The sequence below is a fragment of the Schistocerca cancellata genome, chromosome 1 (genome assembly GCF_023864275.1).
Source record: "Schistocerca cancellata isolate TAMUIC-IGC-003103 chromosome 1, iqSchCanc2.1, whole genome shotgun sequence".
Taxonomy (NCBI): domain Eukaryota; kingdom Metazoa; phylum Arthropoda; class Insecta; order Orthoptera; family Acrididae; genus Schistocerca; species Schistocerca cancellata.
The window spans coordinates 382,003,566-382,029,880 of NC_064626.1; the positions used below are offsets into that span (position 1 = coordinate 382,003,566).

The 26,315-nt window shown below is 38.7% G+C and overlaps 2 protein-coding genes across 2 annotated transcripts in view; one reads left to right on the forward strand and one right to left on the reverse strand.

Annotated features, from left to right (window-relative positions):
* Nucleotides 1-1,805, forward strand: part of LOC126175188 (complex I intermediate-associated protein 30, mitochondrial) — a 65,304-nt gene extending 63,499 nt beyond the window's left edge. The window contains exon 4 of the mRNA XM_049921785.1: nt 1,506-1,805. Within this exon, the coding sequence (XP_049777742.1) occupies nt 1,506-1,730 (225 nt within the window). The 3' untranslated portion in view covers nt 1,731-1,805. The remainder of the gene's footprint in view (nt 1-1,505) is intronic.
* A 518-nt stretch (nt 1,806-2,323) lies between these two features.
* The window catches only part of LOC126175180 (probable cardiolipin synthase (CMP-forming)), a 79,491-nt gene continuing 55,499 nt past the window's right edge, over nt 2,324-26,315 (reverse strand). The window contains exons 5-7 of the mRNA XM_049921773.1: nt 8,973-9,058; nt 8,724-8,884; nt 2,324-2,849 (exon numbers count right to left, since the gene is read on the reverse strand). Of these exons, the coding sequence (XP_049777730.1) occupies nt 2,762-2,849; nt 8,724-8,884; nt 8,973-9,058 (335 nt within the window). The 3' untranslated portion in view covers nt 2,324-2,761. The remainder of the gene's footprint in view (nt 2,850-8,723; nt 8,885-8,972; nt 9,059-26,315) is intronic.

The following is a 26,315-nucleotide window of genomic DNA, read 5'->3' on the forward strand; positions in this document are numbered from 1 at the left end:
GCGAGAGAAGGACTGTAGCCTGAAACGTGTACTTTCGAGGTTACAATCTTAAGAAAAAGGAAGGAAGATTAAAGCTTAACATCCCGTTGACAACGAGATCTTCAGAGATGGGTTAAAGTCTTATAGACATCGGCAAAAAATGATGCCAGATTGGAGTGAGGTGCTACAGTGGTGAAGAGAATGGACTTGGATTCAAGAAGATGGCAGGTTTTCTGTGGTCTCTCTAAATGAGTTAAAGCAAATACCAGGGTGATTCCTTTGAGAAGGAAACTGCTGATTTCTTTTCCCATTCTTCCCCAACCTGATCTTGTGCTCTACATATAATGACCTTCTTGTTGGCAGAAAATAAAACTCCAGTGTGTGTGTGTGTGTGTGTGTGTGTGTGTGTGTGTGTGTGTGTACTTGAAAAAGTATATGAGAATGAAGTTTTGAATCTATACAAGCATGTTTGCAAAAGGAATGAAAATACAGTGTAATGGAATTCATTATAGCTAAAAGAAAATAGTGTAAAGAGAGCAGCAACAGGTGACACAGGAGAGAGAAAATATACAAAAACGGTAAGAGAATTGGGGAAAAGTCAGAAATTAAACAAATAAAAATTATGATATGACAGTGATGAACAGAATGAGACAAAATAGATGTGCAAGAAAGCAGTGGAGGTATTTATATTAGAAGAAACTAAGAAGGGAAAGAAGCAAATGCACAGGACAACAGCAAAGAGAAAAGGCAGCTTGGAGAAATAATATCAAACAAAGAACATTATATAGTTGTAACATATTTAGATATTCTCATTTGTTTTGTTACAAGATGTATTGGACAGTCGCCCAGAACACGCTCAGTGCCAAAATCAGATCTGCACTATGCCCACAGAAAGTAGGAAGTACTGTAATTAATTTAGAAAGGCCAGAAAATAATGAAGAGGTGGTGTCACAGAAAACTGCATATGAAGAAGCATTATCTGAAAGAAGAAAAAAGAAGTATTTTTTAAGGAAATGTTTAAGTACATTAAAGAGAAAAGTAAATTGGTACTAAAAGTATAAAAATGTGACACAGAGTTACATAGATGACAACAGACTGCCAACAGAGAAAATAAAAGCAACAGTGGTTAAAATTTGTCTGATGAAAATGGTCATAAAATGAAACTACAATTAAATATAGGTGGTTTAATAAGTTAAAGGTAGAGATGTACAGCAGGTGGTTCTCTGTTTGTAATATAATGTGCTGTGTAACCTCTTTGGGAAGAATTTTGTCTGTGGAAATTTTATTTTGAATGCACTGGTTTGCTAGATTACAGAACACTTCTAAAATAATTTAGGAAACTATTAAATTTTGATAAGAAACTTTTACAATTCGTACTTTATTAAAACAAATTATTGGAGAAATGGATGTTGTTAGAGAAATAAATCCTATTGCAAACCATTGTTTTGTAAAAGAAAGTGTCATTAAATAAATTATTAATTGTTCAACAAATTATTTCCTTAAATTTTTATTTATTTGTTTTTCAGATACCTTTTTCAAAGTTCATTCTTGCAAGCAAAGGACGTCTGCAAGACAAGCAATGCCCTATTCCACTGGACAAAGTTACAAATGTGGGAATATCTCTTGGAGACAAAATTAATGGTCCTTTCAGTTTGGAACTGGATTATATAGGTTTGGAGTTCGACCCATCACACACAGAAGAATTTGCTTATGAAATGTATCAAACTCCTAAATTTCTTGTGGGTTCATAATAGGTGTTTTTTCAATAAAAAAATTTAAATGTGTGCAACCTTTGACCTTTGTGTCAGTGTGTCCGCAGCTTGTGTTCTCACTTCCTGAGCTCGGGGTCCCGGGTTCAATTCCCAGCAGGGTAAGGGATTTTCACCTACCTCAAGATGACTGGGTGTTTGTGTTGTCCTCATCATTTCATTATCATTCATGAAAGTGGCAAGATTGGACTGAGGAAAGGTTGGGAATTTGCACAGGTGCTGATAAACGTGCCTCACAAACCAATCATCATCATTGTGTCAGTGTAGAAAATATTGTGCTGTGTTGTACCTTGTAAAAAAACAAATTGAGGTATTCATGTACTCAAGGCAAATGAAAAAAAGACACTAAATAAGAAACCTTTGACAATTTTACCGAGTTTAGCAGTACTGCCAAAGTAAATTAATTACTATTTTCAAAACTTTGTTGCACAAATCCACAATTTTATATGTCATATAATAAACAATATAGTAACACAAAAAATACATCAAATCAATGAGGTAAAGGATTGAACACACATACTGTTTTCTATCAGTGGAATAGTGAATGAAAAACTGCATATAATAAATACTTCAAGTAGTTTAGACACATTGTTTTATATTTTAATGATGGTTACCTGTACAAAAGAACTTTCTTAAAAATAAGTAGAACAAAAAAATTGTCTTCATATCTACAGTGCCATATTCCACAAATCTGATTGATTCACAAACTACCTTTAAAAATTCATATCACAGTGCTTCAGTTAGATATGAGCAAGTATTCCTTAGCACAAAGATCAACAAAACTCACAATAATATCTGCTCTCTCCACAGTTACAGTTCTTCAGAATACATAGAGGAATTTGCTTGTACCTTGATATTGCTTTATTACACAAAAACATAGCCCTTACTCAAGAGCAAAGATTCATTACAAATCCTCTGAAATGTTTAGAGATACAATTACCAGTCTTCTCTTGTGGCTCAAAGTTAGCATTAATGCTAAACTGAACATCTTCAGTATTTATAAGCGTTTAATTTCATTTTTTTGTTCTAAAATATTTGTATGTATCTTGAGAAATAACGTAACTGATTGCAGAAGCAGCTGTTGTGCCTGCAGTTAGGTACCTGAAATAAAATGAAAATCTTATTAGTTTCTCTAGGTTATTCGCTTAAAACAATTCAGCACCGAATCTGTACAGAGCAATACATCTGTGAAGGGATGAAAGTGATGGAAACAATGATTGAAAACAGCTATGGCAATAATTTTTGAACAGATGTAAATCTTCAGTTATAATGCCAGAACCAGCATATGCAGGGAGGTTGTGGTGGCAAAGTTTATTGGCCCCCAACATCTGCATGGTCTGCCATTTAACTGCAGTGAGTTGTTAGTGAGGTGGACAATGTGATTGGATGGTCAAAACATATCACTAAAATGGTGAGAGTTTGATGACATATGTTTGGAAATTACTTTAACATACTGTGTAACCAGACAATGCAATTTAAATATGTGGTTAACACATTCCAGTTGGGCTAAAGTGACTGCTGCAATTCCCCACACATCATAAACGTTTTTGACTTCTCTGTGCTGCTTCTGCTTATAAGACAAAGGAGGAAATCAGATTCAATTGGTTTTAGAAACACTGTCATAGATTTTGCAACCACATTCTTCAAGAAGCCTCAGTTAGGGAATTCACAATGTGCCTGTAATTTGTATGGGCAGTGACAGGAATGTCTTAAGTGATATCAGCAGTTGGCGATCACACAAACATGTCATATGCCTTGGAATAACTGACACATCAGAGAAGGTTTACCAATGATAATCTTAGATACAAACTTCAGACTGAGCTACCACTAGCTTTCAAGAACTCCAGAGATGGAAACTTGTTCTCAAAAATATTCCCACAACCTGCAATCCTATTAAGCTTAACAAAGCTCCCCTCCCCCCCCCCCCCCCTTTCCATTCATTTTGTGCTGGTTGGTAGGATCCAAATGGCCTGCACAGAGTATCAGGCACTGGAGTCCCTTGAATTATAATGTAGAATGTCCTTGGCAACAAAGTACTGGGAGCAGGCAAGCACTTCTTCTGTGCCCACCTTTAAACTGGCTGAACACAAGAATCAAACATGCCATTCACTGAACTGTGTGGAAAACTGTGACTTTCGTAGAGCATGAAGCAGGTTCTAATGAAGCAAACAGGAATCTCCCCCTGAAGTTTTGTTTATTGTCAAAACCATTGAGGCTGAAGCGCACCTTTGTCACTTGTCGATATGTTGTTCACTTGGGCATCATTTTCTTCAAGAATCTTGAGCACATTTTCAGAGAATTGGATTCATAGTTGATACTCACATGGAGTAAGAGATAGTTTTGTAAGATTTTCCTATTTTAGACAAAGGTAGGAAAATCTTACAAAACTGAAAAAGGAAAATTGGTTAGATAGCATATATTTAATAATCCTAATTGCAATTGCTGGAAAAAGGATAAATCCAAATCTCTTATAACAAAGCTACAGCCTAACATAGTGCGCAGAGACAACTTGTTACAGTGCAGAGTTAGGCTGGTATACTGTCAAGTCCTGTTGTAATCCACCAGGTTAGCCGAGAGTGCTAATGTGCTGCTTCCTGGACTCGGGTAGGCACGCTAGCCCCGGTTTGAATCCGCCCGGCGGATTACCGACGTCGGTCAGTGTTTAGGCGGTTTTCCACATCCCGCTAGGTGAATACTGGGCTGGTCTCCACATTCCGCCTCAGTTACACGACCTGCAGACATCTGAACACGTTCGCACTATTCCATGAATTACACTAGTCGCAGACAGCAGGGGTACACTACTTCCATCCCGGGGGTGTACGGGGTGGTGGCAGGAAGGGCATCCGGCCACCTCTTTCCACTAACCTTGCCAAATCCGTTCCTAACAATGCCGACCCTGCATCAGTGCGGGACATGGCACCAGTGAAAGAAGTGTCAAGTCCTGTTGTACTTCATTTCTTTTTCTTCACCTTCACATTCTTCATGAGCTTGTGGGACTTTCTTACCAAATTAATAGAAATAATTTCTCTAATACTTAATGTAAATGTGTTCTCTGTCAGGAGTGAGTTTGTCCAATTTGGTGAACTGTTATACTCTGATGTCCTCACTGACCTGGACATGTATCTTTCCTTATTGTCTCATTACATGTTCATGGATACTGAAGTATTTATTTATGTATACCACAGACAGAACAACACAACTTGCTTATGAACAAGGGAAGAAATGTGCATTTTAATAGAGCTAATGTAGGAATTTTACCCGTGTCAATTTTTGTGAACCAACTCTGTTGATGTAAGCTAAATAAAACCAACAACTATGCTGGAGAATGCTGGGAGTGCAAAATCATGTTAACTAGCTCATCCTGTGTGCTGACAGCACTGTGTGTCATGGCATTGGACAGTATGTCTACATTAGCTGCCTCGCCCCATGTGCCGACGTCTTTAGTTTGAGGAAAAATTTCTGAGAATATACGTGTGAAGCACAGCTTTTTAAGAAAGTGGAATCATGAACTGTGGGAAAATCAGAAAAGAAGGGGCTCAAAGTGTTAGAGTTGTGGTGTTGCAGAAGGATGCTGAAAATGATGTGAATAGATAAGAAATGAGGTTTTCCTCAGAAAAAGCAAGGAAAAGAATATGTGGAAAACACTGACTACAAGAAGAAACAAAATGCTAGGACATTTCTTAAAACATCAAGGAACAACTTCCATGATAGAGTGAACTAAGAGGTCCAATACTGTAAAAGAAGACTGAAATTGATATATATAAAGCCAAAATTCAAGGGCACTGAGTGTAAGTGTTACTTGAAGATGAAGAGGTTGGCACAGGAGAGTAAGTTGTGGTAGACACATCATAAATATCTGATGTGGGAGCTGTAAAATTTAAGTAACCATTTTATCTGTATCCTCCTCAAAAGCAAGAACTTATGTCAATATGTTATAGAGTTATCCTGATTTACAGTGTGAGCAAAGCCTTTGAATTCTGTGTTCTGTTCTGAGACATGGACATCCAGCACCTTGTTGCCTTCTTGTGGTTTCACTGCCCTTCGACCACTTTCTGTGAATGCTCAAATCACTAGCAAACAAACACACAACAAGAAAAATCACTAGCAAACAAACACACAACAAGAATTGTCATTTCCAAGTATAGGAAAGTGTATGTTACGTGGATCAGATTGAATCTGATATTCACTACTAAATTAAAATATAACGATAACCTGCTTAATAGCATGTCAGTCTATCTTTGGAATGAGCAGCAATTCTGTGCAGCATGTATTCAACAAATCCTCGGTAGGCTTCGGGGTATGTGGCCCCAGATGCCTATGCACAGGTCACATGTTTACCGTAAATTACTAGCCCTACTATACCTGATAGTTTCCCAGATTGTTACATCAGCCTCAGATCATGTGAATTTGGCGGCCAAGACATCAATGTGATTTCACTATCAAGCTCCTAAAACCACTGTAGCACAGTTCTGGCTTTGTGGCATGGGCAGTTATCCTGCTGGAAGATGGCACTGTTATCAGAGAAGACATCAAGCATGAAGGAATGCAGGTGGTCTATAATAATGTTCACAAAGGTCACAACTGTCATGATGCCTAAGATTACTACCACTACCTAGGTGAATGTTCCCCACAGCATAATACTATCCCCGCCACTCTACACCTGTGTCGTCGTGCATGTTTTGAGCAGCCTTTTGGCTTCATGATGGCATACCTGGACATGATCATGAGCCTGGTGTTACAAGAAACATGATGCATCTGATCAGATGACATGGCTCCACTGGTAACTGATAATGTTATCAACGTAGGAACACTTAAGGGGTCATTTACTGTGTACCATCATGTTCAACAATGTGTACTTAATGGTGTGTTTCAAAACACTTGTTCCTTCACCAGTGATGTTGTATCCTGTCAGACCTGCCACAGATCACTACTTATCCTGCTTTATGGAGCGGGTGAGCCTCCGACCTCCATGTTACATGATGAGGTATGGATTTCCAAGAACATGTCAACAACTTTTGGTGTCATCATCATTCAACTGCTTTCCACAGATACTCACAACAGTAGCATACAAACAGACAATCAGCACTGCCGTTTCCGAAATTTGTTTTCCCAGAGACCAAGCTATTATAACCTGCCATTTGTAAAAGTCACTTATGACTGTGAGTTTCCCAATCTGTAGCCTAAATTGTTGCTAGAATGATTTCCCGTATATCTCTACTCCACTTTTACACTTTCCTTACCATATAAAGTGCCTGCAGTACCACCAAAGTGGCCCTTCAGGCTCCAACAGGCCTCAACCATCGCAGAGATATTTTCACTGAGATGAAAGGTTAAAGATAAATCTCGACACTAAAATGGCTCCCATAATTCAGAGGAATGTAAATGGATTCAAAACTCACATTAAACACCGAAACTCCTTGTACAAGTGAGACCTTTATTCTTTTGTCTTCTGAAAAAACAGTTTAAGGATATCCGTGTAGTTGTGGTTAGGGGCTATTGTGGATGAAAAGGATGAATTTTGTGGTAAGGGGCAAAACCCATGAAAAAGGAGGATGGGACATGAAGTCCCACTCCAAATGAGGTTATTATTAACAGAGGACAAGTGCAGTAGCGGAAAAGATGGGGAAGAACCTCTGCCATGTTCTTTTCCAAGAAACCATACCAGCATTTGCTTTAACTAGTTTAGGGAATTCGAACCTCAGTCCTTTCAAATGCAAGCCCAGTGTCATAACGACTGCACTGTTTCACTTGGTGCCAAATGTAGCCTCCTGTGTTTGGTAATGACATATTCTACTACTCTCTGCATTGAACAGTTGTAAAGACACTGGACTCGAACTGCCCCTGAAGATGTAACAGGTATATTGTTTCATGTGACATCTGTCTGTGAAGTTAATCACAGTGACAAACTACAAACGCCTCACAGGCAAATGGAGTAAAATAATCTCTCTGACTAAGGATGTCAAAAGTATCTTAGTGCAAGTTTTCTAATGTTTTTTTCATAAGTAGTAAAATTTTCAACAAAAACAGACAGATTTGTAGTGTTTAATCTAGTGGAGGGCAGACAATCTGACATAGCATGTTTACGCACAAGTTCAAGAACAAATTTCTACAAATGTAGGTAATGACAAACATGTAAAAAGGCACCTTAAATGCGGATTGATATATAAGTTTGCTAACACAAGTCTGTGGCATAAGTATTATCAAAATAGCAAATTTATAACAAAGACTAGTGCAAAACATCACAAGATCACTCTTTTCAATATTTGATTATTAGTAAAGTCCTTAAAGACAGAACACTACCTCAGTTCTTACAATCCTGGAGGTAGCCCCGACAATGACATATTTGGAGGAAAGATCTTGGTATGACTTTGGATAATCAAAGCAGAATTATAATGACTGAACAAGATCTGAAATGGTTTTTCTCAGCAAGGCAGCACACTGTATCCACAACTAGGTTTGATCCCTGTATACTAAAGGCTGTAACATAATCAAATGGTCCAAACTTTTGATGTTGATAACTGCTTTATTCCCTTCAATTTTCTCTCTACTGCAGCAAACTGAGAAGTCAATGGTAGTGATACCTGTTATACATTTGCAGAATCATATTAAGCAACAGCTTATGGAAGCTGCCTCTGCCTTAGTAATTCTTACCCTGTGCATCTTGAAGCTGATTCTACTGCATGTGTCAGCAGTTGAGAAGTTTTGTGAGAAAGTCGTTTGGTATTAATAGTGAACATGAAATGCATCCAGAAAACAATGTCTGCATGGTCTTTCCACCAGTGAGATTCCCTAATTGATTTTTTTTTAAATTTTACAGATCGAATTGAGTGACCTATTGTTTTTTTATTCGTAAATAATCACCACCCCAAAAGCATCACTTTCATTGGCAACTGGCAGTATGCAATCTTTCAGTTTCTTCTGCTGTTAATTAAGAATGCTAAAAGTATTTAGATCTGAAATGCTAGCTTTTGTTACCATAAGCCATGCAAAAAGGGATGATCCACATAGTCGAAGACAGGAGCAGCCAGGGTTGAACATGCGAGTAACAGCTGAATGGCTGTGTTGATCTTGCTGACATATGTAGGTGCTAGTTGAGCTGTTACATGTGTAGCATCAAAATACCGGCTGAGTGTCTTCTGAAATTGTAAATTATAATTCCTATCATACAACACATTTTAATAATCAGATATTAATTACAGTTGTCGGAATGAAATTATAACTTACAGGTGGAGGCAGAGACTGGTATCGGATGTAGAAACCAGCAGCAACCAGAAGTAGATCTCTTGCAATAATCATGCCAGTCAAGGCAACTGTGAGAAATGACATAAAATGAGATTAAGAGTCACAACAAATCTCATCTAAAATACACTACTGGCCACGAAGATGACGTGCTACAGATGCAAAATTTAACCAACAGGAAGAAGATGCTGTGATATGCAAATGATTAGCTTTTCAGAGCATTCACACAAGGATGGCGCTGGTGGTGACACCTACAACGTGCTGCCATGAGGAGAGTTTCCAACCGATTTCTCATACACAAACAGCAGCTGACCAGCATTGCCTGGTGAAACGTTGTTGTGACGCCCCATGTAAGGAGGAGAAATGTGTACCATCACTTTTCCGACTTTGATAAAGGTCGGATTGTAGCCTATCGCGACTGCGGTTTATTGTATCGCGACATTACTGCTCGCGTTGGTCTAGATCCAATGACTATTAGCAGAATATGGAACCGGTGAGTTCAAGAGGGTAATACGGAATGCCGTGCTGGATTCCAACAGCCTCGTATCACTAGCACTCGAGATGACAGGCATATTGTAACAGATCGTGCAGCCACACCTCGATCCCTGAGTCAACAGATGGGGACATTTGCAAGACAACAACCATCTGCACGAACAGTTCGACGACGTTTGCAGCAGCATGGACTATCAGCTCAGGGATCATGGCTGCGGTTACCCTTGACGCTGCATCACAGACAGGAGCGCCTGCGATGCACGAATGGCAAAACGTCATTTTTTCAGATGAATCCAGGTTCTGTTTACAGCATCATGATGGTCGCATCCGTGTTTGGTGACATCGCAGTGAATGCACATTGGAAGCGTGTATTCATCATCGCCATACTGGCGTATCACCCGGCGTGATGGTATGGGGTGTCATTGGTTACACGTCTCAGTCACCTCTTGTTTGCATTGACGGCACTTTGAACAGTGGACGTTACATTTCAGATGTGTTTCGACCCGTGGCTCTACCCTTCATTCGATCCCTGCGAAACCCTACATTTCAGCAGGATAATGCAGGACTACATGTTGCAGGTCCTGTACGGGCCTTTCTGGATACAGAAAATGTTCGACTGCTGCCCTGTCCAGCACATTCTCCAGATCTCTCACCAATTGAAAACGTCTGGTCAATGGTGGCTGAGCAACTGGCTCGTCACAATACGCCAGTCACTACTCTTGATGAACTGTGGTACCGTGTTGAAGCTGCATGGGCAGCTGTACCTGTACACGCCATCCAAGCTCTGTTTGACTCGATGCCCAGGCGTATCAAGGCCATTATTACAGCTAGAGGTGGTTGTTTTGGGTACTAATTTCTCAGGATCTATGTACCCAAATTGCGTGAAATTGTAATCACATGTCGGTTCTAGTATATTTGTCCAATGAATACCCTTTTATCATCTGCATTTCTTCTTGGTGTAGCAATTTTAATGGCCAGTAGTGTACAAGGTAGTTATTAATTGGTATGTTCAGATCTTCAAAAAGTCATAAACTGGTTAAAAGATTTGATGTGTAACTTGGAGGAATAGTCTCACGATGACAGAAAACATGTATCCAAATATATCTTGACTTTATTAGTTGCCATTTCATTCACACAAAATACCAGAGATATCATGGCCTGAAATATTTCTTTTACTACAGGAACTGCTTAATCTTGGATCTTTGCTCCTGATGGATTCTTTTCATAAAACAAATGTGTTTCTAACTGAAGATGATAAATGAACAGATGTGCCACTGTGAAACATTATAAATGTGACACTAGTTAGGGCACAACTCGGTGTTAGTTTTTACTTATGCTTAACATTTTTCTATGTGAATTTCAATCATAAGCAACAGCAGTTTGATTTCCATGGGACAAACACCTATCTACATCTACAAACCTCAATTTCTTAATGCTATTCATCACACAAAAAGTTTTCATTGGAACTATGTCTTTTCAGGCTATTATTTCCATCTACCTAAATTTCAACATTTTTTGTCATCCACTGTTTTTATAACATACCTATTCATGCAGATTGTGGTTTCCTGTGTCTTGTCAAGCAGGATACATCACACACTATTTTTTCATTCTCTATATTGATATCTGTTACTTTATAGTACCATAAGATGCTAAAAACATCATTTCTCTGGCTTAAATTTTACACTCGACATTATCCCTTTGTCTATGTCACAGATGTAATTCTGCTCACAAATCCTCTGGGACATTACGTACTTACGTTTTAGTGATAAACAATCTTCAGCAATAGTAGGCAGAATAAAAAATTCACTTTTATTTGTTGCTTTTTTTATGTCTGTTTAAGGGGGGAGTGAGATGTATTTTGTAATATATGACAGCTTCTATCTGACTGACAGTGAACCTTACAATTGTTAGTAAAACTAACAAACACAAAAATGCTATATTGTGCACTAAAAAAGAAAAAAAATTAATAAATGTTACTAAATATTATTGATTATGCATATGAAGGCACATGTTTGTAGGATATAATACAATTGTGTTATTAAAAAATGTTCTTTGCTTATTTGTATCTTTTAGCCATCGGACTTCTCTTACAAATGGCTCTGAGCACTATGGGACTCAACTTCTGAGGTCATTAGTCCCCTAGAACTTAGAACTAGTTAAACCTAACTAACCTAAGGACATCACAAACATCCATTCCCGAGGCAGGATTCGAACCTGCAACCGTAGCGGTTCCAGACTGCAGCGCCTTTAACCGCACGGCCACTTCGGCCGGCCTTCTCTTACATTTTAAATGAAGCTGCAGGCAGTGTGGACCCAACTCCGGTACTTGTCGTAATCAAGAAAATTCTCCTTATGTGTTCTTCACTTCACTTAATAAATACATACTTGATAATGTTGTTCAATTTAATATTATTCACACACACATACAATACATAGATTTTGCAATACTTCAAATCTAAAATTGAACATCTTCATCGTCCCTTCTACATACCGGGCAGGGGGAGGGGGGGGGGACTGTACAAAAATTGAATGTTTTCTCTTTCATTTGTCTCTGCCTTACCATGCATTCATAATTAACATCTTTGCCAACTGTCTTGTCACTCAGTGTTTCATTTTTTTGTTTTTAATAAATCTTAATTTTACGGCATCCTGGGGGCTTTTCATCATGTACCTACACAATTGCCCCCACACTGTACGTTGAGATATATGGAGATGTACAGTGGTTTTTGGTTTATATATATATATATATATATATATATATATATATATATATATATATATATATATTACATTTGTCGATAGGGGTCGATATCCTTTATTGTCAGCTTTTTTATTTAATGGAGTGAATATGTCAGCTTATCCTATGTATGTTGGAATTCTACAAGAAATTAAAGATTATATACATAATATGACAGTCCATTACATGTTTGAATTTAGCACATTAACAATAATGTTCAGTTTGCTTCCTTGTCGCTGCCAGGTTTTGCGCTGGTGTACTGACCGATTTGGCAGCTAAGAGCTAGACGCTAACATACAACAGGCTAGAAGCTACTGTCGCATGGGCATACACTCGCTTTCTTGGTGTTGATTTCACATTGTCTATCACACTTTCATCTGAGTGTCACATACCGAAGAATCACTATGCCGTTTTTCTTCATTCTGGGTGCAGTGGATGTTTGCTTATTGTTCAAAATCCGATGCTGTGGCAGAAGATCTCAATTTTTATGGCACGGGCATCATTATTACCTGTCGTACTCGCGTTTTCAGCAGAGAGAAACCTGACCAGCAGCATCTGTCGATGAGGTAAGTATGGGCTCGAACAATTATAGTTCACTTGTCAATGTGTCAAGCGGTGTGAGCCACAATACTCAGAAGTTATTTCATTGCACACGCATGTTCCTGTCACCACACTAGACCGGCCACTTGTTGAAAGACATGTATATAAGTCCAAAACACTGTACAAATTGCTTGTCTTCAAAGTTCATTTCTTCTTATAAGTTTGATTTTCAATGAAAATTCATACAAGTATTGAGTTATAACAATATACATAACATGATATCTTACACCTATGGCTGACATTCCATCCATCGCTTATATTACAAACATAAATTTCTTAAGTTTCAAAACGTCATGAAATTTTCATTAACTGGGTTCTGTTACTACAGTCTGTCTGTTAGTTTCAACTTTTCTTCATTCACATCACATTATTATGATACAACACAAGGATATGATACATTTTTGCTTCATTTTATAGATAAGCTTTTATCACTTGTGGGAGCTCATTTCTTCCTTAGGTAGAAGAGGGAGAAAAACATTGGAAATAGGACTATAACACTGCACATTGCTGGCCTAACTATGCTTGGCGCCGCCTCCTTTGTTTGGGAGGGAAGAAAGGAAATACTCATCTATGGGCTCAAGGATTTATGAGGAAATGTTACTCATACAATGATGGGACTAGATGCCAAGGAACTTTTGTTTCACTGAAAGAAGTGTACCTACTAATCACCAATGTAGTATCATGTTGTTTCTTCATGTGTTAGTGCTGTTTACTTCATTTCACATGTAGCTTAGTGTGTAACATGAAGTTTTAACCATCGTAGACTTGTCTTTCTCAAATACTGGAAATGCCATTATTCAAGCTTTCATGTCACACGATAAAAATTAACCAGTTTTTGTAAAATCTCATGCTTAAATGTTTATGTGTACTCTGCAGTGAACAGGTATTGATAATTGTCACAGAGAGAGACACTGCGACGATGCATATTTCATTTTTAATTTGCCTTATGACCTTTGTATAAATATCCTTATAACTAAAATAGAAAGAAACATTCCACATGGGAAAAATATATCACAAACAAAGATTCCATGACTTACCAAACGGGAAAGTGCTGGTAGATAGGCACAATAAAAAAACACACAAACACACACACAAAATTTCAAGCTTTCGCAACCAACGGTTGCTTCGTCAGGAAAGAGGGAAGGAGAGGGAAAGATGAAAGGATGTGGGTTTTAAGGGAGAGGGTAAGGAGTCATTCCAATCCCGGAAGCAGAAAGACTTACCTTAGGGGGAAAAAAGGACAGGTATACACTCGCACACACACACATATCCATCCACACATATACAGACACAAGCAGACATATTTAAAGGCCTTTAAATATGCCTGCTTGTGTGTGTGTGTGTGTGTGTGTGTGTGTGTGTGTGTGTGTGTGTGTGTGCGCGCGCGCGAGAGTGTATACCTGTCCTTTTTTCCCCCTTAGGTAAGTCTTTCTGCTTCGGGGATTGGAATGACTCCTTACCCTCTCCCTTAAAACCCACATCCTTTCATCTTTCCCTCTCCTTCCCTCTTTCCTGACGAAGCAACCGTTGGTTGTGAAAGCTTGAAATTTTGTGTGTGTGTTTTTTATTGTGCCTATCTACCAGTGCTTTCCCGTTTGGTAAGTCATGGAATCTTTGTTTTTAATATATCCTTATAACTAAATTGTTTACTCGAGGTGTGGCCTATTTCTTCAATTGGTACCTGCTACTCTCAACATAATTCTCTTTTTCTGTGCGGTGACGACGCACTGGCCACTGAAAGAAAAAACTTAAAACTAACTGCATTACGTAGCTCAGTGGCGACTGATACATTTGGTCATTGCATACATCCACAGATATTTCCGTACTTTGTGTAAATTCATAGACATTTGTTTATTCTGTTACCCATTATGATCATTTACTCTGCAAAGAAAATTATTTGACATCTCTCACAGTATTTTGTTGTTAGCCCTTAGCTTACATGTCTCGTATAGTTTTTCATTTACTTTGTATTTAAGTTAGGTACATATTGCATTCCTATTTTTGTTGCGCCTTCTGCCAGTCTGTTGCGCATGTGCACAGGTCAATGTCTCCTATTCTGCTACTGCCGTCAGTGCGTATTGTTGAGTGCGTGGCAGCTGAGCCATAAGCAAATTTCATTTATACTTTCACTTCGCATGAATTGGTGTATTCTTCTCATTGCTGTTAATTTTTATGCCTACATGTACAAATCAAAAGAATTACTTATGCCTGTACACATTACTTTACCTTAAAATATACTCCAGAAGCAAAATTACATTTAGAATTATGTACACTATGTACAATTATCTTGTGATACAAAAAAAAAGTTACAATGCTTTGTCATTCTATAAAGACTTTTATGTCTTTGTGAGGGTGGAGAACCTTGTCTCTTCCTGTTTTCTCATAAGCTAACCTGTACATCCCAGGATATTCTATTTTGGAAATTACATAAGGTCCTGAATAGAGTAATTGCCACTTCTTATTCAGTTTGCCAAATTTTATTGATTTAGGGTGCATCAGTAAGAGGACTTGTTGCCCTTCAAAATATTGTGTAAGACGTTTCAGTTTCTTGTTATAAATTTTCCTTCTATACTTGGCCCTGTTTTCTAGTATAACTACAGCTTGTTCGATTTTGTCTTTTAGTGTCATTTCTGTAGTGAGTATCTTTGGTATGGGAGACTCCCACTCATTCGTTTGTTTTGTCCAAACATCAATTCATTAGGTGTGAAACCTGTTGAAGAATGTGGTAGGTTATTGACAACATGGATGAAAGGAGTTACGTATTCTACCCATCGGGTGTTTTTGTGAGGGGTGTATGTCCTTCTGGGTGAAAAAGGCTTACTAATATGTGCTTTATGCCCTGTGAGGTCACAAATTGTTTCCACTTTTGCCCCGCGTCATATGAAGCATTATCAGTTAGTACTACCTTTGGTTTACCTACTCTTCTCAAATAGTCTCTCTCAATTCTTTTTCTGATATTTGTGGCTTTTGATATGTTTCGAGAAAATATCATATAGTGCTACTACGTATCTTACTCCTCGTTTACTTCTCGGACATGGACCACTTCTCGGATATGGACCAGCTATGCCCAGGCATACTATATCTAGAGGGCTTTTCATGAGCTTAGGGTGTAGCTCAGTATATTTTGACACATTGGACTGTTTTGATTTTTGACATATTGCACACTTTCTTAATACCTGCGGGACACACCTTCTCAAATTTGGAAACTAACAAAGTGTTGCAATTTTTTCAGTACATTTGCCTACTCCATAATGTCCCCATACTTCATGTGAGTGTCTTATAAATTCGATGATGTAATCTTCAGGAATACACACACACACACACACACACACACACACACACACACCATTGATCAGATTTTTCATGTTTCCCATGCAACAAAACGCCCTGGTATTCCTGATATCATTTACTTACCATTCCACCTTCATCTTGCTTAAGGTTTTGCATGACTACTGCATCTGCGATCTTGCTGTTGTATAATTTTCATTTGCTTACAAAACTTATGGCAATCAGACTGTTGTGCTGAACCTGCATCCTGTTCTGTTAATTCACCAAATTCCTCTAAACCTTGTGGTAACCTGGACAAGACATCCACAATAACATTCTGACTTCCTTTAATATAAATGATTTCGAAACTGAATTCTTGTAAACATAGACACCACGTAGCTAGTCAACGATGTAATAGTTTACATCTTAAAAGAAATGACAGTGACTGATGGTTACAACAAATTTTGGTATTCTTGCCCCACAAAAAATATTCAAACTTCTTAAATGCCCACATTACTGCTAAACTTTCCAATTCTGACACAGAGTAAGATCTTTCTGCTTCTGGTAACATGCAATTAGCAAAACAGATGACCTTGAGTACTTCCTTACCTTCTTCCTCTCTCATCTGGAATAAGCATGCCCCCCAGCCCTTGATATGAGGCATCTGTGCACGGACAAAAGTCCATGGACATGTCAGGGTGGCTAAGAATGTTTGCATTTCCCAATGCCTGCTTAACGTTATTAAAGTCCTCCTGACACTTACCATCACATAACCAAAGGACTTCTGCCACCACAAACAAATGATGTATATTTTCGACTTTCTTCATGAAGCTTTATTTGCCAGTAGGACACTTGAGATCGAGTATACTGAAATATTTTGTATTGTAAAACTTTAAAAGCTGTTCGTCCAAGTTGTCTGGTCTTAGGCATACTGGTACTATAATCTTACTGATACCTCTAGCACCAAGAACTAATCCTACAGAACCATATGGTTTGCTTCCTGGTAATATTGGACTATTTTTTTAAGTTGAAAATGAAGGTTGTCTAATTCCCCATTTAATCATATGATTGATCTCTTCCTTTACTGCCTCTCCTTTTGCCCATGGAATAGGATATGAAAAAAATGGAAATGAAGTCCCATGCTTCTTTACAGAGCGTAGGGGAACGATGCGGGAGACCCGCACCACTTTACTAGGCAAGGTCCTAATGGAGGTGGTTTGCCGTTGGCTTCCTCCGACCGTAATGGGGATGAATGATGATGATGAAGACGACACCACAACACCCAGTCATCTCGAGGCAGGAAAAAACCCTGACCTCGCCGGGAATCAAACCCGGGACCCCGTGCTCGGGAAGCGAGAACGCTACCGCGAGACCACGAGGGGAGGACGGAATAGGATATGGCATTATACAAAATGTTTCATGTGGGTAGACTTCAAATTTATATTCATAGTCTTTGATTACTCCTGGCTCCCTAATGAAAACAATGGCATACTTAAATAACAAGTTAGAACATTCTTGTCATTGCATCTCATTTAGTACCTATGATTAACTTAGTTTCTACTCTACAATTTCGTAACTAACCTCAGTGTTTGCTTCTTGTTCAGTAATAAATTTGTTTGTGAAATATACAGCTGGAAAGGAATACTGTACCACTACATTTGACTCTAGTTTGTTTTTGTTACTTTCATCAGCTGGTCTGACTAAATCAATAGAAAAGATGTGATCCTTTACAAAAACAAAAAAAAGTGGCATTTACCATTACCTACGTCAATCTGCGTTTTGTATGTTCTGAATGTGTCCATGCCAGTAAGACAATAAACTATAAGTTTGTTGATTATACGAAAGTTGCACTACACTGCAAAATGTTCAATTTGTAACGGAATAAGTGCTTGATGTTTAACCAATTTAGCCTTACTGCCTGTAGCAGTTTGCACCTTGCAATTTTGGACAGGAAATGTTGGTAATTTGTCTCTCTTCTTGTGATGGTGTTCAGGTTGTGTCAAACAATCAATTTTGGTATTCATATCTTGTTTCATATCAATGAATCTGTTGTTCATATTGTGTTTCTTATCATCAAAGTTCATGTTTATTTTAGATAATAACTGCCATAGTAATGCTTCAGAAGTACCACTGTGGTTGCTGTCAACTGTACTTTCCAAGTTTATGTTTGTGTTGTGATCAAGTGGCGTCTGTAATGTGCTGTCAAAATTCATATTGGAATCACTCTCCAATGTTTCACTCAGGAGCAGTATGTCGCTCTGGGAGATGCATGATATTGTCTCATCAATTGTAAACATTGTGTCGTCAAGGTTGTTCTCCTGTGGAGCATCGCTATCATTTGTCACTCCTGCGACACTCATCTCTGATCTACTTAAACTTTCTACAGTAAGCATGCACAGTGCCTGAACTTTGTTCAGTCTCGCAGTTCTACACCATCTTGGCTGATTGCATTTTCACTATTGTTGTCAACAATGGGCATATATTTTTTGGCCATGTTCTATGTATATGCAAAAAATGAAATTCTCACAAAAAATTTTAAAAATTTCATGTGCTATTACATCTGACAAATGCAATTCACATGATGTCAAACACTGTTTTATGGTGCACAAACTATTGTGTCACAATTCTTTATGGTTTACTGACAATATGTATCACACTGAAAAATTTCTGTAAAGTTTTTGCAAATAAAATTCAAGGAAGGGAATGATGAGCAAAGGTTTCTATCTGCATCAAAGGAGGCATTACCAAGTGTAACTATGCAAGCAACTTGCGTAGCCGTCCTACCTTTGCTGCGCCAAACAAAACAGCTTACGACTGAAAATTTTACATGACCTGGGTCCTCTTCTTAACCCATTCAAAATTTTTTCACCTCAGTTCTTGCCTTTTTGTAACACTTGCTCCCCATCATGATTCATGCAAACAGAAAATACAGGCAGTTAGTTTTTATGATTCATAACAATGTCATAGTAATTTGTTACTATAACAATAGTTAACAAACACTACTCACAACCGCTGCCCTGAAGTCCTGGCACACAGGTTGATAGTTGCAATTAAAAAAATATATATATTATTATTACTAAGTATTATTGACTATGCATATGAAGACACATGTTTGTAGGATGTAATATGACTGCATTACTAAAAAAATGTTCTGCAATTATTTGTATTTTTTGGCCATTGGACTTCGCTAACATTTTAATTGAAGCTACAGGTGACGGACTCCGAGAACACCGGCGCTTGTCATAATCAAGAAAATCTTCCTTATATGTTCTTCACTTCACTTCAATAAATAAAAACATACTTGATACTGTTGTTCAATATAATATTATTCACACACACATATGATACATGGAGCTCGAAATACATCATATCTAAATTCATACATCTTCATCGTCCTTCTACGTACGATGTACAAAAATTGAATGTTTTTTCTTTAATTTGTCTGTGCCTTACCGTGCATTCATAATTAACATCTTTGCGAACTTTCTGTTTCTTTTTTTGTTTTTAATAAATCTTAATTTTACAGCATCCTGGGGGCCTTTCATCATGTACCTACACAATTGCCATTGTTTAATTACTAGCAAATTGCTCTCTGGTTCTAACCATTTATTGACTGTAATCTAAATGATACTGTACCTTTACCTAATAATTCCGCATCATGACCAATGAGTCCTGCTGTTGTAGAAACCAGACAAGATCAATAGGTTATTTATTGGGCCTACTGAAAGCTGTAGTAGTGATATCAACATCAAATAAATATAATCAAAATAGAATGATGCCTAGTGGTGGTTTATCCTGTGGTGCAACGGAGAAATGAACCCTTGCAGAAGTATTTATGAATGAGAAAATTTTACAAAGCATAAAGATTTTATAAACTTCAACTCAACCATTCTCCTGGCTCTGTGAAAGATTTGGCAAAATATATGAACTGTTCTGTTGAAGTCTACTATCATTTTTTAGATTGACAGTCAGCTCTTATGTGCTCTGCTTGACATGTGCACAAAATCCAGTTCTGCAGTTTTAGCCCAAGCAATGAGTCAGAATATAGACATTAGAATCTTTGACTGAAGTTAATGGGATTCCTAGTTTTTTTTTAGCCCTTCCTTGAATAGAATAAGTATGGAGCTTCAGGGAAACTATACATGAGGAATGAATTTACAGCTATATGAATGTGGGGTGTCTGTTTTTTTAGACATGTCTGAAAGAACAGACACCATACGGAATCCGCAGCCATGTTACATAATACATTATGTAAATTGAAGGTACCGTGAGGGAGGAGGGGGCGGGGGCAGCATGCAAACCTGAGATCTCCTGCTTACTAGACAGTTGCATTAAACATTGTGCCACCGAGACACAGCATTACCGTAAGTGCATGGACTATCTTGGCCGACCCACACTTCCACACAGCACCACCTATCCGCAGTCCCTGTCCGAAGTCCTCCACACTCACGCTTTGAGATTCCCGCAGCAGGTCGTGTGTAACTGTGCATCCACACTGAACGAAGTGGATTCATTGTCCGTCAAGATGAGTCAGTTATATGAATGCATGGTGTCTTGTTTTTTTCAGACATGTCTAAAAGAACAGACACCATGCAGAGTCTGCAGCTGTGATACATTATATGTAAAGTGAAGGTGGGGATGGGGGGGGGGGGGGGGGGAGAGGAAAGGAAAGGGAAGGGAATGGAAGGGAAGGGACTATTGACATCAGCTTCATCAGTACTGTACGCGGAATCAGCGGTGATGAGTGAAACTGTTTGTCAGACAGGCATTTGAACCAGGGATTTCCCACTTACTAGGGAGTTGCATTAACCACTGTGCCACTGGGCAGTGTTTATCAAAATTGCACAGACTTATCTCAGCACACCTCTTGGCTGGCCCACACTCCCACCTAGCACCACAAATACACAGTCCCTGTCCATGGTCTCCATGATCGCTACTTTGAGATTCCCACAGGAAGTCAGGTGTAATTATGCATCCACACAGAAGAAGGTGGATTCATTGCCCATCAAGGTGAATCAATTACGAGGGCTGGAACTTAAATAGTAGCAACTATTTATTTACAACCGATACAAAAGAGTTACATGTTTCACCTGTTACTGTCCTTCAAAGTAGTCACCAGTGTTGTGTAGAACCCATTGCCAGCAATATGGAAGGTATAGTATACCATTAGTAGAGCCTGTTCTGTTGACGGTGCGAATGGAGTGGTCTAAAGTTATGATGATTCTTATGTAAGGCTGTGATGGTGTTATCCTAACGCATTACGTTCCTCCACAGCAGATCGTCAATGCACAGTGTTACTGTTCATTTTTGGATCACCACCTGTGACCAGCTTTGTGAAAGAAGCGGCAACACTTTCTGCGCAAACCACCCATCATTTTGCGTGACAATGTGCAGGCGCATACAGCACAATCTGCGGTTGCTCTGTTCAGTTGATGGGACTGGGAAGTACTGTACCATCCACCATATTCCCCGGACTTAAGTCCTTGTGACTCTGACTTGATTCCAAAGATGAAGGAAACACTTCATGACATTTGCTTCAGAACTGTTCCAGAGATTCGATAGGCAGTAGACCGCTCCATTCGCACCATCAGCAGAACAGGCTCTGCTAACGGTAAACTACACCTTCCACATCACTGGCAACGGGTTCTACACAATGCTGGTGACTACTTTGAAGGACAGTAACAGAGGCAAACAAGTAACTCTTTTGTATCGGTTGTGAATAAATAGTTGCCACTATTTAAGTTCCAACCCTTGTTTATGATTGTGGGGTGTATGTTCTTTCAGACTTTTTTCCCCGTCCACCCTCCACCTGTAATTTACATATAATGTATCACAGCTGCAGATTCTGTGTGGCATTCATATAATTGATTCACCTCAGTCAGCAATGAATCCACCTTCTTCAGTGAGGATGCTCAATTACGCCTGGCCTTCTGCAGGGATCTCAAAGTAGCGAGCATAGAGGACGTGGTCTGGGATTATGGTTAGGTGGCACTAGGTGAGAGTGTCAGTTGGCCAAGAGGTGTGCCAAGATAGTCCACGCAGTTGCGATAAACACTGTGTCCAGGTGGCACAGTGGGTAATGCAACTGCCTAGTAAGTGGGAGATCCTGGTTTTGAATCCCAGTCCATCACATAATTTTCCTCATCGCTGCTGATTCCACCCAGTCCTGATGCAGCTGATATCTGTAGTCCCTTCCCTTTCCTTCCCTTTCTCCTCCCCTCCACCTTCAATTTACATATAGAGTTTACAGCTCTCACACATGCTGTTCCACTTCTGCAATTCCTCTTGAAAATGATTTGTAGGTCGCTTTAACAAGACAATGAAACTCCTGAAAGTGACTGTTACCATACCAATGGCAATGTCTGACGTGGAGCGATCTTTTTCTGCCCTGAACAGAATAAAACCATTTCTGCTAGGTACTATGGGTCAAGAGTGGTTGATAGCAATAGTGGCACTTGTGAGTGAAAAAGAATTTGTACACAGACTTTAACAAATGTGCTACTACAGATTTGCTGCTCTTAAAGAGAGGAGAAGGGTTTTTCTTACGAGCATTCATTGTAAAGTAAGTGTATTTATAGCATTTATTATGTTGTTCATTTTTTTGCATTTTCATGTCAGTTATTTTGTACTTTATAGTCTATCTTCCAGTGAAGCGCCTAGAAAAAACTATCTGAAGTGCTAATGCTGCCCATTAAAACTCCAGCATGAGGAAAAATTACCTTCCATTAGGAAAGTCGAATGCACTTCACGACTGGAGATCTCTGGCCACCAGAAAAATATTAACTGCAACCTGACAAATGATCAAGTCATTATGAAAAATGCCCATTTTTTGGAATGATTCGAAGCCTGCTTCCTTGCTTGGAAGAAATGAAAAATACAACCCGGAGGGGTGGGGGGATATGAAATTGGTCCTGCTTTCTTGTCAGTAATCTACGTCTGTATTCTGCAAACTACTGTGAGGTGCATGATAGAGGGTATATACCATTGTACCACTTATTAGGGTTTCTTCCTGTTCCATTCCTGTATGAGGTGTGGGAAGAATGATTCTTTGAATGCCTCTGCATGTGCAATAATTACTCTAATCTTATCCTTACAATCCCTATGGGAGCAATATATATAGGGGTTTGTAATATATTTCTAGAGTCATCATTTCAAGCCGATTCTCGAAACTTTGTTAACAGACTTTCTCGGGATAGTTTACGTCTATCTTCAAAAGTCTTCCAGTTCAGTTCCTTCAGTATCTCTCTGACACTGTGCCATGGATCAAACAAACCTGTGGCCATTCATGTTGCCCTTCTCCGTATATATTCAGTATCCCCTGTTAGTCCTATTTGGTACAGTCCCAAACACTTTAGCAATATTCTAGAACTGGTAGTACGAGTTGTTTGTAAGCATTCTCCTTTGTAGACTGTTCACACCTTCCCAGTAATCTACCAATAAACTGAAGTCTACCTTTATCCACAACTGAGCCTATGTCATTAGTCCATTTCATATCCCTATAAGTGTTACATTCAGGTATTTGTATGAGTTGGTAGATTCCAATAGTGACTCACTGATATTATAGGATTCTATGTTTTTTTTTTTTTCCTTTTGTGAAGTGCACAATTTTACATTTCTGAACATTTAATTACCAATCTTTGCACCACATTGACATCTTATCAATATCTGATTGAATATTTATGCAGCTTCTTTCAGACAGTACTTCTTCATAGATAACTGCAACATCCACAAAAAGTCTGAGGTTACTATTAATATCTTCTGCAAGATCATTAAGGTACAACATGAACATCATGGGTCCCAAAACACTTCCCTGGGGCACACATGAAGTTACTTCTACATTTGACGAACACTCTCCATACCCAAATGATCGTAACTTTGACAATAAGCATAGGTGTGGTACTGAGTCAAATGCTTTTCAGAAATCAAGAAATAATGCATCTGTCTGGCTGCCTTGATCCAAAGCTTTCAGTATGTCATGTGAGAAAAGTGGAAGTTGGGTTCATATGATTGACATTTTCGGAATCCATATTGGTTTGCATCGAGGAGGTTATTCTATTCAAGAACTTCTTTATGTTTAAGCTCAGAATATGTTCTAAAATTCTGCAACAAATCAATGTCAAGGATACCGGACGGTAGTTTTGTAGATCATTTCTACTACCCTTCCTGTGAACAGGTGTGACTTGGGGGTTTTTCCAAAAACTAGGCACGTTTTTGTTCGAGGGATCTACGATACGTTACAGTTTGAAGAGGAGCTAATTCAGCCACAAATTCAGTATAGAATCTGATAGGGATTCCATTGGACCCTGGAGCTTTGTTCAATTTTAACTATTTCAGCTGTTTCTCAAAACTGAGGGTCACTCCAAAAGAAGTGCACACTATTTTTTTTTTTAATTCCATCTTTTATTCTACGTGTTTGAAAGTTTTACAGTGTGTAGATACATCCTTTAGGAACAATATTTTCATTTCTCCACATCATTTCCATCCCTCTCAACTGCCTTACGCCATCTTGGAACCAGCGCCTATATACCCGCATGGTAAAATTCTGAACCAACCTGTTGGAGCCACTGTTTGGCAGCGTGCACAAGGGAGTCATCATCTTCAAACCTTGTTCCACGAAGAGAGTCTTTCAGTTTCCCAAAGAGATGATAGTCACATAGAGCCAGGTCAGGACTAAAAGGCGGGTGTTTCAGTGTTGTCCATCTGAGTTTTGTGATCGCTTCCATGGTTTTTTGACTGTCATGTGCCCGTGCATTGTCGTGAAACAGCAAAACATCCTGCTTTGGCCAATGTGGTCGAACACAACTCAGTTGAGCTTGAAGTTTCTTCAGTGTCATCATATATGCATCAGAATTCATGGTGGTTCCACTTGGCATGATGTTCACAGGCAAGAGTCCTTCAGAATCGAAAAACACTGTAGCCATAACTTTTCCAGCAGAAGGTGTGGTTTTGAATTTTTTTTTTCCTTGGGTGAATTTGCATGATGCCGCTCCATTGATTGCCTCTTCGTCTCTGGTGAAAAATGATGGAGCCATGTTTCATCACCTGTCACAATTCTTCCAAGAAATTCATCTCCACCATTCTCGTGCTATTCCAAAAGTTCTCTGCATACCATTTTTCTTATTTCTTTGTGAGCCACTGTCAACATCCTGGGAACCCACCTGGCACAAACCTTTTTTAACGCCAACACTTTCAGTATTCTGCAAACACTTCCTTCCCCTATCCCAACGTAGCGTGACAATTCGTTCACTGTGATGCGTCTGTCAGCAGTCACCAATTCGTTAACTCTCTGCACATTGTCTGGAGTGTGTGCAATACGAGGCCTGCCACTGCGAGGACAATCCTCAATATTGCCTTGCCCACTTTAATCATGTAACCTGCTTGCCTACCGACTAACTGTACTGCGATTGACAGAAGCATCTCCATGCACCTTTTTCAACCTCTTGTGGCTGTTTCCCATTGTATCATTTTCACAGCACAGGAATTCTATGACAGCACATTGCTTCTGACGAACATCAAGTGTAGCAGCAAATTTTGAAGACATGCTGTGAGGTGCCACTCATGGGAACAGGTTGAACTAAGTTTGAAAACAAGCGGGAAGGATGTATCTACACACTGTAAAACTTTCACAAATGCAGAATGAAAACAGTATTTTTACAAAAATAGGGTGCATTTCTTTTGGAGTGACCCTTGTACTTCATTCATCTTTTCAGTGGTACAGGGTTAAATTGTGGCAGTCCTCCTGGTTTTCCTTTGTAAAGGAATGTTTGAAAACAGAGTTAAGCATTTCAGCTTTTGCTTTGCTAGCAACCACTGACATAATACTGTATGAGCATGATGGTTATATCAAACCTACATAACTTTTTTCATGTTACATTAATTTAGATGCTTGTACACTGTTAATAATAGCAATTAAGTATCTTATTTTTATTGTACACACAATTAAAAGCCTGTATGAAGTGACACAGAGATCAATACTCTCTATACCCGTTACAGATTGGCAAATCGCACCAACACTGTATCTGGTGCCAACTATGAACTATTCAATAAGTAATAAATGACTCTGGCATTTTTTAAATTTCTTCTAATGTTGACTTTTAAATGTGGCAGTAAATCACTGGAGAAATATCAATAATTTCACTAGCATTTTATTTTATTTCTTTGTAAATTTTACATTTTATTAGAGATTCTGATTGCTTTACTAAGAAGGTTATGTATTATGTAGTTCATACAGT